We start from the raw sequence: 13,960 nt of genomic DNA, 5'->3' as shown, positions 1-13,960 counted from the left end.
AAGAATACTCGAAGGAGTGCACATTTACCCACGCTCACCGGCATCGTCATCCCACCCCCGCTCTCTACGATTACTCGACCGCAAGCCATTTCCATGCCGAAGAAGTCCTTTTGACACGGTGCCGATTAACCCTTATCACTCCAAGAATATTAGAAGAGTATTAGAAGGCGGCACCGTTACTGCCGGGTGGAGTGATAAGGGTTAAGTTCTTATCCGCACGAGCTCGGCACCGGGGCACGAATCTGGGACCTTAAGCGAGTCAAACGTTCGGAGTAATTTAGACCTCTTTTTGTTCTACTTCAATTATTCATTAAATACATTTTTTTTCACCGAGTTCATTTCTGTCGTATACGTTTCTTTTTCAAGATGGAAGTGTACTCGCTCGTGCCGTTAAACGTCACATCTTGCGGTGTCTTAAGGTGAAATGAAACGGTCATTCTATATATATCAAGACGTAAAAATATGTAACTTTTCTGTAAAATCGGTGCACCGAATCATTTGATACTTCAGCAGGTGATTATGGAGGCCCTGAGGAAGAACTGGATGCTCATAAAATTTCAGTTTTCAATAAAAATATATGTCCTTGGTTCTAGTATGGGATGAATGACATTTTTCTTTGCAATGTGATATTTCACGAGCATCGCATTCTTTCTTAAGGCCTCCATAATCACGCGTTAAATTTTTGTAATTATTTAGTGCATTCAATTTGGAGAGAACTTTCATATTTTCACTTTTTTGGTATATGTGTACGACACTTTCATAACACCTTAAGGTGCGGATATCACGCACGACGTGGACATTGGTTGCGACGTCGTCCAAATTTGAACGTGGTCGCGATTTTCTCGGATATAACAGGAATTTTGACACGATATTTAAACGAGAGGGAGTCGCTTCGCGTGAATGACAATTTAAGCGAAGCATTTTCGAAGCGGGCGATTGAAATCTTGGTAGCACCATTTGGCACAACCTTCCTCAGGAGCGAGCGAGCTTAATGTCCTTTCTGCGCAAAACCTTCACGACTGACATCCACTTTAGGAGAGCTTTAAAACACCACTCGTCATCCTGTTCGCTGGTAAGCGTTTAATGTTAAATCGTTCAACGACACGAGAACCGTAGACATAGAACGGTAGAGAGTAAGAATTTTAGTGGACAACTCGAACGCGAGAAGTGTTACATAGAGGATCGTCGAGCGTTATTTTACTTGGCTCGAGAGGAAAATAGAAAGGTTCGATCAAAGCGACAACTGATCACGCAGTTACCACCTGTTTGATAGGGTAGTTCCTTTTGAGTATGTAACGCGAGAGACGTAACGACGTTGATAAGATTAGTACTGTCTAGAATAAAATTAGAGACCTAGATGTATTCTTGTGATACTAAGAAAACTACCGGAAGCGTTGCTTGAGAGCTTCGTCGGGAACCACTTTCGAGAAACCCGATTTGGTACATAAACTTTAGGCGACCCTCGGGATTGAATATTTTCGCGACTAAAGAAGCACGATGTCTTATCGAGAGCCCGTAAAAGAAGAGACCGTTGATAGCGCGACCAGTTAACTCGCGAACCGCTTTATGCAACGTTTTCCCACCAAATGATTCGGACTATTGAAATGTTTTATCCGAGATCCTAGAACGTAAAGTCGTAACGATTAAGCGCGTTTAAATTCGTCGCGCAAGCGACATACGCATGAAAAGTCGATTGTGCATTGATCGTTTTAAGGAGTTGTATGTGCTTAAAATTATACACCAACTGTGTCCCCCTACAACCGCGTACGGATAGATCGTAGGGATAAATAAAAGTATTACCAACTTTTAGCCGGTGTTATCCGTGGCTGCGGAGTCTCGAGGTATTTGTATTCTTCATTTTAAGCGGAAGTAACCGTCATCAAAACGGCCTGGACGGAAACGGTCAACCACTAAACGTTTTTCGCATCGAACACCCCACTACTCGACGCTTATAATACTAAGTACTCTTCAAAATATATTCCCGCCACCGACCCTACGTGGTGTCGTTGCGTAAAAGTACCGAAACGGGAAATTCAAAGAATATATTTTAAGAAGCAACGCGAGATGAACCTGCAAATACTCAACGAAGTAGGGTATTTGATTGCGATTACGGAAAATAGTGGACTATTTGACGTTTCCGAAAGGTCCACGATTGGCAAAGTGCGTAAGGTGTTTTTTTGCACACGACGCGATTGTTCAAGAAAGGGCTCCGCGGGCCGCAAAAATGGATCATCGTACAGTCGACTCTTCCAAGGATCCTACCTCTTCCCGGAGATATTAGCGTCGATTTCGCGAATGCCAAACGAACGGCCGAGGGCGTTGCCGCGCGATTCGCGGAGAAGCATCTAGGCAATGCACCCTTTCGGCGAGATTTTCAAGGCGACCTTGCGACTGTCGAGCTGAACGCGTCGTTCGTCTTGCCAGATCTAGAGTCTCGATTCTTGGACGAGAACCCGGAGATAGATTGCTAGGTTTAGCACTCGTGCGAATTGATATATAGTCGCTAAATATCCCATATAACGATTCACGGCGAATACGAGCGGCCGCGTGCGTTGTTCGCGATTTGCACATTTGTCAATTAGATTTCAGACTGATCGCAGGGATTGGAGAATTATGCTCCGTGTTTCGGTGTTTAGCTAAGCGGTGTCGTTGTCCTTCGTCGTTTTAGAGCTCTTCGTCGACGTCGCCGTACACGGCGTGATGGATGTTCTTAGGAATTACCGATCCCACTCGAAAGGGTCCATAACCGAGTTCGAAGCTCTGCTTTCCTTGTGGACGAGACGAGGAGGTTCAACATTTCTCTCAGAAGTTCGATCTTTCTTACTTGCCGATTCTCCTCCGAATCGTTCCTTCGAGCAAGGGGATCGCTTCGAACTTCGGTCGAATATTGTCGGTTCTGGTTCTGACGTAACGTTGCATATCTGCCGTAGACACGTACCGTGTCTCTGTCTCTGAAACCACCCAGATCTGTCTTATCGGTTGCATTGACCCTCTCTTGCGTATTGCTCCCTGAAGCGGACATATGCGGTCTTTGGGCATATTACATATCCCGCGAAAATTAGGATGAACCGTCTTTCCATGTTTCGTGTTCTGTGGTATGTACGATGTGTAGGGAAAAGTGTTACGTTTAATCATATTGGATAAACATATGCATGTGTACGTAATGTGCTATAATACGTTTCAAAATTGGGCGCTCAAAAGTCAGAAATTGCCCGTTCAAATTACACTTTTCCTCATTTCGAGTCGACGAGCTCGGATATAAATTAATATGTTTTTTTTTATTTTTTTTTTCTTCCCATTAATTAAGATACCGAGATGCGGAAAAAGGTATAACATAAATTGGTATTTAATCCAGATTTATTATGATAGACGTCGAAATATAATCAAGAAACTCGATAGAGTTTCGCGCCGAATTCATTTTTTTTCTTTTCCTTTTCAATTTATTATTCATCGTGGAAACATTTTCAGAGAAAATTGGTCGTACTCGGTTTCACTTTTCTAAAGATTTGTGATATTAAGAAATCCGAAAGAAGCCGTTAAGTCCAATTATTTTAACATTTTCACCTTAATTTCCATTTACGTCATACGCGTTCAAGCACATCGAATAACATAGGAAAAGTAGAACCTAAACTCGTCATTCTGCTTTTGAGCTGAATTCCTACGAAGTACGCGTGTATACATATATAACGCACGCTTTCGTGTCAGCGAGTATATACTTTGACGTCCGCATGCAACGGTACAAGACAGATATTAACGATTTCCCGGTTCTGAAGCTTCTCCTCCCAAAGTACACTGGGAGACATCAATGCCCTCCCAACCTGCACAGGCGATGCCATATCCGCAGGGGAGGCAATCATGTCCGCCATTGTACAGAATTTCTCTTCCTCCCTCTTGATTTTCACTCCTACACGCCTACACACGCCAGGGCGACGCAGCTCTGTATTTCCGTACCGCTCTCTGCAGTCTAATTTGAATATTTCCAACACGACTCGAATACTTCCATACGATTCTAACACGGAAAAATATCCAGAAGCTCGTCCCTCGCAAACTCTTATGCCGGTTCCACCTACCTCGGTTAAATCATTGGGTACCTAACCGTGCGTTAAAGTTAACCTCTAACAAGGAAGGTACCTGAGGTGTCCCCCTCCGATTTTGTTCATTTTTAAATATGTTATAGCGGACTAAAATCTAAGGGACTCGTGTTTTTTTTTTATCGGCGGATAAACACTTTTAGGGGATGAAATCAGGCTTCAAAGTTGGCCGTGCAAGGGGGTGAGTTGGCTGTTTCATATAGAAGCACTTGTCCGATTTTCATGAAACAACCGTCAAAATGTAGGGAACGAAGAATTATGAAACATGCATTTGGAATTTTTCGAAAAAATTCATTTTTAAGGGGTAAGCCACCCCTTTGAATACTTCTTTTACCCCTTACGCGAGCAGTAATTTTTCTATCCAAATGAGACTTTTTTTGTATTGTTCTGGTCTATAAATTAACCAAGTTTCATATGGATAGAGCAATTAGTGCTCGCGTAAGGGGTAATAGAAATATTCAAAGGGGTGGCTCATCCCTTAAAAATGAATTTTTTTGAAAAATTCTAAATGCATGATTCATAATTCTTCATTCCCTACATTTTGACGGCTGTTTCATGTAAACCGGTCGAGTGCTTCTATATGAAGCAGCCAACTCACCCCCTTGCACGGCCAACCTTGAAACCTGATTTCACCCCCTAAAAATGTTTATCCGCCGATAAAAAAAACACGAGACCCTTAGATTTTAGTCCGCTATAACATATTTAAAAATGAACAAAATCGGAGGGGAACACCTCAGATATCTTCCTTGTAAGTTAATCATGGGTTAAAAACGTAAGCATATTCCCCCACATTTATTTAGGGCGCGATTAACAAATCGTTACCCCATTCGAAGTAAATCGAATCGTCGATGAACGCTTTCACGTGATTGGCTGATACCAGGGTTGGGTAATTCCCCATTTTTCGAGGTTTTTCATTATATTACGTAACAAAGTAGTTTGCTGGAGATAATCGTAGATAACCAATAAATTACGTTTCCAATATGAAGAATGCCGCAATGGATGATATATGGCTTTTATTAGGTTATAAACGTCTCTTAACACATCTGTAAATACGGAAATATTTTAAGGAACAATGAATTAATTTGGAGCTTGTGTTCGAAATTGTTTAGAATTTTACATTTTCAATATGGCGGAATCCACAGATGCATGCTATATGTATTCCCGAGGTTAACGTCCTTTAGCGCACATATAAACGCGTGAAAACTGTTAAGAAATAATTAATTTGGCGTTTGTGTTCAAATTCTATCGGCTTAACCCTGGTTAATGTGAAATTTCTAATTGGATTTCTTATTTTATATTTAAAAAGAGAAAGGCGTGATATACCTTGCGCTCGCGTAGAAAACTAGGGACGTATTATACGTTGTAATATACCCGGAGAAAACCACGTATATTACATAACGTATTATACTTAGCGAACCTTGACTGATATTCCGATTGATTAGAAATCAAGATGGATGCGCCCTTCTCGAGACACGAAGTCCGCCTATCTTCGTGCAAGAACTTATTTAACAGATTCAAGCCTGAAGAAGTAAATTTCTTCGGTTAAGAATGAATATAAAATATTTTCAAGCGTACTTCGATCATTAAGTACTTGTAAATACGATGAAAAACGTCTTCATCCGTTTCGTCACGATATGTTAATACGTCCCCGGTCTGATCCATGTTTTTCTCACGTTTGTGCGGTTTTTAGGTTAAAGTTCGATTAACTTAAGCTAAACGATCTAATTTGACTGGTTAATCTAAACGGTGGTTAGTTGAAATTATCTCCCCGTTAAAATGTGGGGGAACGTGCAACTCGTAACCGAGGATTATCATTTTGCCCGAGGTCGGTGGAAATGCAGGCATTAACCGTTTGCGTACCACGAGCCACTTTCGCGCTCTTCAGATTTTGTGTCGAGAAAAGCCAGGGCATTTGGCCGAAACAGACGAAGGAGCGCGATCGCGCTCTTTGGCGCTTTTCGATCCCGTTTTTTCAGAACCATCTGGTACGCAAACGGTTAACCCTTTCGTTACTTTGGACGAGATATCTCGCGACCCGGTAGTAGCCGATCAACGCTTTTGACGAGATATCTCGCGATCCGGTAGTAGCTGTATTTATTTCTTCCTTTTAGCTATACGAATAGAATTAGTTATAAAATATATTCATCTAGAATGTGAAAATATTGGTGCTAGAAAGCTAGATTATCGTCAAAAGCGTTAATCCGCTACTACCGGATCGCGAGATATCTCGTCAAAAGCGTTGATCGGCCAGTATCGGGTCGCGAGATACCTCGTCAAAAGCGTTGATCGGCCAGTATCGGGTCGCGAGATATCTCGTCAAAAGCGTTAATCGGCCAGTATTGGGTCGCGAGATATCTCGTCCAAGGTAACGAAAGGGTTAAAGGACTAAAAGAGGGAGAGATAATATCGTGGGCCCCGTTAACGAGTCGGACGACGCACCGTTGACGCTCGTCGGACATCTTTCCGAAAATCACGGGAGGAGCTTAAAAACGCCCGGGGGAGGAAGATGTATTTTTTCCAGAGTGAGATAAAGCAGCTCCTCGAGAGTCTTCCCCGGTCGCTCAGTCCAGGGAAGAAGTCCTCTCCCTCCCGGTGGATTTTGCTCGACTCTCGCGATTCTCGAGGAAGAGTCCCGCGAAGACGAAGGCGACAAACGCGGGGGTCCGGGCAGGAGAAACCAACCCGAGAAGAATTGGAAAATCTCTCTGGACCAAATACAATTTTACACTTCTATATGCGTACGCTCGACTAAATCGCTCCTCCCGCGGACGTACTTCTACATTCGGGCCCGACGAGAAGACGCCGTCGAATCGTAAGACCGTGTTAAACTAAATAAGATGAGTGTGTATCCTAGTAGAGCGCAAAGTCAAACAGTTCCGTCGTTAACCGTAACGATAAATGCGCGAAGGTGACGTTCCGTGTCGGCAGGGCGCGAGTGCCCTTGTCGGGCCGCCATTTTGGATTCGACGCGTCCTCGAGTTCTTCCGGAGGTTCGGGCCGCGCAAGCGCACTCGAGCTCACGCGGACACGCTTCGTTCGAGTTAACGAGAGCGAGATCGACGTCGCGTGTACAAAAAAGAGAAGCAGCCAGAAGCTATAACCGAGGGCGGGCGCGTGCCCGCGCGAATGCATGTATATATCGTATACATATTACACATATATATGTTGCACATGTGTACATTACATATTCAGGATAGGTATACATAATATACATAGAAGGGTAGAGAGGGAGAGAGAGAGACGGATGGAAAAGGTTTATCTCGCATATAACCAAAAGCTGAATAATAACCACTGTATCATTAACCGTTATATTACCGCTATCGTAACGAGGATATATTTGCAAAGACGTGATATCGTAGCGTGTTGCCCTAGTTACGGAACCAGTCAATACACCACCGGTTTCGATCGTTCTCGAGCGCGAGAAGGAACGGCCGGACGCGGGAAACGCCGATTGCGAGGCTGCAGCCGCGACGGTTCCGGTTTTACTCCGAAAGCGACCGTTCCGGACATTCCCCGACACGCTTGCGTGTCCGTGAACGTGGCTAGGTACGATGAGTCCGCTTTGAGAGTAAAACGGCCATGCGAGGGCGGGTGCGCCTCTTCCCGCCCTCCCGCGCTCGCGCGTCCGCACGCGTCTGTGTATAAGCGTATAGCCGTACGTGTGTACCATATCAGAGATATGCATAGGAAGTAAGTAAGTGTATGTTTGTATGTAGCGTATGCCTATGCACACACGGATGCATATACACGCGCGTCGTGCACGCTCGCGCACGCGACCATATATTCAATAAAATACCAACCATGGTGTAGAAGCTGTCGTTTATTTTCCCCTCGTCTCTTTTTCCGCGTTCCCACGGGGCGTGAACCACGGTCGTGAACGACTCTAGCGTGTATTCCGCGGTCGAAAGCGTGAATCGTTCGCATTGATTTGCCAGTCTTATGCCGGGTTCCCATGGGGCGTGAACTACTGTCGTGAACAACTCGTATATGCCTGCGTGGATAATCACGACGGTCGAAAGCGTGAATCGTTCGCATTGATTTACCAGTCTTATACCGGGTTCCCATGGGGCGTGAACTACTGTCGTGAACGATTCTAGCGTGTATGCCTGCGTAGAGAATCCCGCGGTCGAAAGCGTGAATCGTTCGCAATGATTTGCCAGTCTTATGCCGGGTTCCCATGAAACGTGAACTACTGTCGTGAACGACTCGTATATGCCTGCGTGGATAATCCCGACAGTCGAAAACGTGAATCGTTCGCATTGATTTACCAATCTCATGCCGGGTTTCCATGGGGCGTGAACTACTGTCGTGAACGATTCTAGCGTGTATGCCTGCGTAAAGAATCCCGCGGTCGAAAGCGTGAATCGTTCGCAATGATTTTCCAGTCTTATGCCGGGTTCCCATGGGGCGTGAACTACTGTCGTGAACAACTCGTATATGCCTTTGTGGATAATCCCGACAGTCGAAAGCGTGAATCGTTCACATCGATTTTCCAGTCTTATACCGGGTTCCCATGGGGCGTGAACTACTGTCGTGAACAACTCGTATATGCCTTTGTGGATAATCCCGACAGTCGAAAGCGTGAATCGTTCACATTGATTTGCCAGTCGTATGCCGGGTTCCCATGGGGCGTGAACTACTGTCGTGAACGATTCTAGCGTGTATGCCTGCGTAGAGAATCCCGCGGTCGAAAGCGTGAATCGTTCGCAATGATTTGCCAGTCTTATGCCGGGTTTCCATGGAACGTGAACTACTGTCGTGACTGACTCGTATATGCCTGCGTGGATAATCACGACGGTCGAATGCGTGAATCGTTCGCATTAATTTGACAGTCTTAAGGTGAAGTGAAACACGTCGAGGAACTTGAACAACGTTGATAGAGAAGATTTTTCTAAATGCCTACGTTGCCGACGTTCGTTTTTATATTGACAACTGGGTCGAATTACATTGAATATTGTACCAAATGGCATAATCCACCTGTCGTTTTCCTACAATAAATATCAAGAAATCGAAGTAAAACTCCAGAAATCCACTGGATTCAAGCTTTCTGGGGCCCCAATTGACTGCAGAGGGACCCCCTGCGCCATCTGTGATTTCCAGGTCAATTAAATTTTCACTCCGAGACCTCGTATTTCCATCGTTTTGGCATAGAAGCGCAAACAACACTTTTTTTGCCCTTATCCCGTTCAAATGCGAGTTTATTGATTACCAGAATGTTCTAAATTGTCGTGAAATTGTCCTGACCCTTTCGATTCTCATATCAGAGCCTTCGATAATTGTATATCGATCGAAATATGATAGCTCGACGCCATTTTGGTTCTGGTCTGGGCTGAGTTAAAAAATTTTGTTAAAAAATCCAAATTTTGAACGTGTCAGGACAATTCTCAGATGATCAGGAGTGATGTGTCAAAGTTTCGGACAGTTTGGTCTAATACCCTTAAAAAAAAGTGTATTCGAATCGACTGATTTGAAAGGTGTTTCACTTCACCTTAAACGAAACGCCGACCATGAATGATCTAATTGCCGAGAGCCATTTTGAGTTACGTTTTACGTGAAATATTGAAAATAAGAATAGGGCACTTTTGTCAAATAACGCAATAAAAGCGTGAAAAGCGTAAAATACGACGCTAATGGGTTAGAGAGGGGGTATCGCAACGATGAAACTTGGGAGCAACACGTTTTCTTCAATCCTTGACAATAAGAACTTGTTAAATTTGTTAATTTGGCAATCACCTATTTTGGTCCAAATCCAGATGTATTTAAAGACTCGCTCATTCTTTTAGCTGTGGCCGCTTGCAAGTCTCGGTTGCGATATTCTTCTAAAGTAGGATCTTGTAGAACCTTTTCCATTTTATACAAATCCAGAAAATGTGCTGTTTCATTATCGTGAAATTTAATTAATCAGCGTTGGGACGTCATTTTGTTTCACGATGAGGGGCATACGACTGAAAAATCAAACATGTTCGATCTGTTCACCCTTGTTTCGTGGCTTGGTGATTTCGAACGGAAGTTTCACGATGGTACACTGGGAGACATCAATGCCTTCCCATCCTGCACAGACGATGCCGTATCTGCAGGGGGGGGCATTCATGTCCACCATTGTACGTTCAGACGGAACGTGTAGGACGAAAGCACGGTTTAGAATTGGTTTACGCTCCGTGCGAACCCGGCATTAGGATTTGCGTAACAGCAGCAGATCAAATTATACGAGTGACACCTTTGGAATATGAGCCGCTCCGTGCACACAGTGATTAACTCCATAAAACAAAAAGTTGAGAAATGCGATGAAGTAAGAAGAATGAAAGAGATTCTTTTTTAAAATTCCTATTATAATATAACTTCAAATATATAATGTAGAATACATAAATACAGTTATAGTTTTCATCTAACGGTATATAAAATTAATAAGAAAGAATAGCCAAAAAATAATCGTCTGCATTTTATATCGACAAATGTTTTTGCAGGTATTAAATTTCCTCCCCTATTCCTGTATGCCAAACCTTTTGTTCCGTTATGCTTTCGTAAATTTCGTGCCCATTTATCAGGATGACGACTTCTTTTCCTCCCAATCGATGGGTTTGTTGGGGAATTTGTACCGTTGCAATCGGATGAATCCGAGAAACACGATAAACGTCTTCTTGCCCCAGACTTTCTGCTGATAAATCGTATTGAAGAACCATCACTGCTTTCCACATCCACATTGTTATTAGTTTCACTCATCTTGTTTATAACGGTATAATATTTAGTTCTTTAAAAACAATCAGGGAGTAATGTTGAAAAGACCAAAAAATATGTAGTCTGTGTAATATTGGTGAAGTATACAGTAGCATTCAGCGTGAGAGATCACTGTTATACTAACTACCGTCTGCATTCCGCTTCTTTCTATCTGTTTGCTGATGCGATTTTATTACTCATATTGTTGAAAGGGGGAAATCATCTTCGGCTGTTTAAAAAAAAAAAAGCGTCGATGTACGGCCGCAACAGATAATCCAATAATACTATACTGCCAGGTATTCGTCTACGATTTACATTAGAGTATGGAGTTAATCAAAATGGCTTCTAAAATAAATTACTTATTATTCAATGCCCAAAAAAATTGTGTCGTTTAATGGTGTTAATCTCTATTAATCAGGAAAGATATTATAAATATAAAAAGTTATGACTATACCAAGTGCTTTGACACCTAAATTTAAGATTTTTGAAAAAGTGGAGTTAGTCGATGTGTGCACTGAGCGGCTCATATAGTATCACCTAATTAGGTCTTACGTGTACCGAATACGTGTAGATCGTTTGCTTGACGTTCCAATAAAGTGGCCTGTACTTCCTTCTCAATTGTAGATAGATGCTTTTCAAAGGCAAGTAAGATGGAGAAGATCGTTTATGTTTCGTTAGCGGAGGAAAAGTTAAAGTTTAGAGGAATGGGTACAAAGGCGTGATTCATGGACGATCATGTCCCTCGAAACATCCTTTACGGATGCGCAACCTGCGAACGAACAATTATTTATAGAAGTCGTCCTACCAATCCACGATTTATGTCAGGGGTAAAAATTCAAATTTTCACCTGCTAGGGCAAATGCCTTGTCGATCTCTTTTCTCATCATCTCGAGAACAGCTCTGGCACCTTTCTCGCCGTTGTATGACAAACCCCATAACATTAGTCGCCCAATAAATACCTAGAAATAACGTCACAAAATTGTCGCCTCGTGGTTTCGAGCATTTTCTATGGGTGTAAAATATTTGAATAACATCTTCAGAGTATTTGAAATCGATAGCGAGAATCTGGGATCATCGACAAATACGGGAAATTTCCAAAAATCAAATTTTAACAATGATACTCTACTAACACGTTATGATTTTACGATCTGATTGGGTATTTATTCCCGTGCAAAAAACATACGAATGTTCTTACCATTTCTGCGGCCAAAGCTAACGCTTCACAAATACGGGATATTTCCAAAAATCAAATATTAACAATGATACTCTACTAACACGTTATAATTTTGCGATCTGATTGGGTATTTATTCCCGTGCAAAAAACATAGACGAATGTTCTTACCATTTTCGCGGCCAAAGCTAACGCTTCACAAATACGGGATATTTCCAAAAATCAAATATGAACAATGATACTCTACTAACACGTTATGATTTTACGATCTGATTGGGTATTTTTTCCCGTAAAAAAAACATAGACGAATGTCCTTACCATTTTCGCGCCCAAAGGTAAGGCTTTTCAAATACGGGAAATTTCCAAAAATCAAATTTTAACAATAATATTCTACTAACACGTTATGATTTTACGATCTGATTGGGTATTTTTTCCCGTGCAAAAAACATAGACGAACGTCCTCACCATTTTCGCGCCCAAAGCTAACGCTTTACAAATACGGGAAATTTCCGAAAATCAAATTTTAACAATAATACTCTATTAACGCGTTATGATTTTACGAACTAATTGGGTATTTTTTCCCATGCAAAAAACATAGACGAATGTCCTTACCATTCTCGCGTCAAAAAGCTAACGCTTTACAAATACGGGAAATTTCCAAAAATCAAATTTTAATAACGACACTCTACTAACACGATATGATTTTGCAATCTATTTGTGGATTTCCTTCCCGTGCAAAAAACTTAGATGAATGTCCTTACCATTTTCGCGCCTAAACCTAACGCTTTAAGAACATCGGTCCCTTGAGTAATTCCACCGTCGAGATACACCTCCAGTTTGTCACCCACTGCATTAACAATTTCTGCCAAAACCTCAATCTGCAAATCGTAGATACTCAAATTACAGGTATTAAAAGCAAAATAATTGTATAGAATTATTTCATGGAAACGAACATTCAACGTACCGTTGCGGGAGTGCCATCGATTTGACGAGCACCGTGATTAGAGACTACAATTCCGCTGACATCGTGCTTAACTGCCAAAATTGCATCTTCTGCCGTCAAAATTCCTTTCAAGATTATCGGCAGCCGCGTTATGCTGTAACAACGAGTGACTTAAAAAAAGAAGCGTGTTTCTCCATCCGTTCTCTTCTTCAAATGTCTATTGCCGTTTATTACCTCTTTAGCCACTTTATGTCCTCCCACGTTAGCGAGGTATCAAAGGTATTGCTCACGTACTCACTCAGAGCAGATCCTTCCTTCGATATATTAATTTTGTAAGACAAGGGTCCTTCAAAATTGGCTAATCTGTGTATATTAAAGAATATTCGTATTTAATCTATCTTCACGTAATAGCTACACTTATTATCTAATATTTTTATACACTTACATCGTACATTCTGACATACTTTTTTTAAAATATAGTATAGGTATCCGAATGCCAATAATAATTAATTGTTTTACAAAATTTTAAAATTGCAATAGAAAATATCCCAGTCAGAAATTCATTGTCATCGCATGATAAGAAAAATCGATTTACAAACAATTTACAGACCATTTACTGCATGAAATGTCTGCAATATATGTACGCATATTACAGAATAAATTAGAAAAAAAATTTGCCGTATAGTTGTCATAAATGATTGTAGCGATATATTTACCGCATACTCGAGTTACATACCAGTTATGCCATAACCGACATTAATGAACTGAAAATTTATGGAAAATTTAACAGAAGCTATAACTTCGTTCCATGACACTAATCTGCAGACATTGTAGGAAGTTAGTTAATAAATAATAATAATTGTAAATTTTATTGACATTAATCTGCGGACATTGTATAAAATTAGTTAATGTTACAAATGCGAGTTAAATGTGACGTTGCTCCATGTTCCGTTTCCATCACGCGATTACTCAATATCAGTTACAGACGCTAGAATTGTTTATCGGCAATGCGTGAGATTAATTTAGCTATACATATGCGTA

At 41.7% G+C, this 13,960-nt stretch overlaps 1 protein-coding gene and 1 long non-coding RNA gene across 2 annotated transcripts; both read right to left on the bottom strand.

The window, feature by feature from the left end:
* Nucleotides 1-5,058: 5,058 nt before the first annotated feature.
* On the bottom strand, nt 5,059-9,016 carry LOC105698935. Its single transcript, XR_001103974.2, has 2 exons — nt 6,361-9,016; nt 5,059-6,118 (listed from the first exon to the last, which is right to left on the bottom strand). It is a non-coding gene; the product is annotated as an uncharacterized LOC105698935 (long non-coding RNA).
* Nucleotides 9,017-11,247: 2,231 nt separating this feature from the next.
* On the bottom strand, nt 11,248-13,373 carry LOC105698931 (hydroxyacid oxidase 1). The gene is made up of 6 exons (XM_023432945.1): nt 13,365-13,373; nt 13,154-13,290; nt 12,941-13,073; nt 12,738-12,854; nt 11,653-11,764; nt 11,248-11,574 (listed from the first exon to the last, which is right to left on the bottom strand). Exons 1-6 carry the CDS (start codon nt 13,371-13,373, stop codon nt 11,495-11,497), a joined length of 588 nt encoding a protein of 195 aa, XP_023288713.1. The 3' UTR covers nt 11,248-11,494.
* Nucleotides 13,374-13,960: the final 587 nt, after the last annotated feature.

Source organism: Orussus abietinus, unplaced genomic scaffold (genome assembly GCF_000612105.2).
Source record: "Orussus abietinus isolate OABI.00-Male unplaced genomic scaffold, Oabi_2.0 scaffold327, whole genome shotgun sequence".
NCBI lineage: Eukaryota > Metazoa > Arthropoda > Insecta > Hymenoptera > Orussidae > Orussus > Orussus abietinus.
This window is presented reverse-complemented; position numbering and strand designations above follow the sequence as displayed.

Excerpts from the sequence above, each read along its gene's own strand:
- LOC105698931 (XM_023432945.1), bottom strand. Across the intron at positions 12,855-12,940 it reads TCGATGGCACTCCCGCAACG|ATTGAGGTTTTGGCAGAAAT; the intron begins GTACGTTGAATG and ends TACGATTTGCAG. Across the intron at positions 11,765-12,737 it reads TAGGTTTAGGCGCGAAAATG|GTATTTATTGGGCGACTAAT; the intron begins GTAAGGACATTC and ends CGTTATTTCTAG.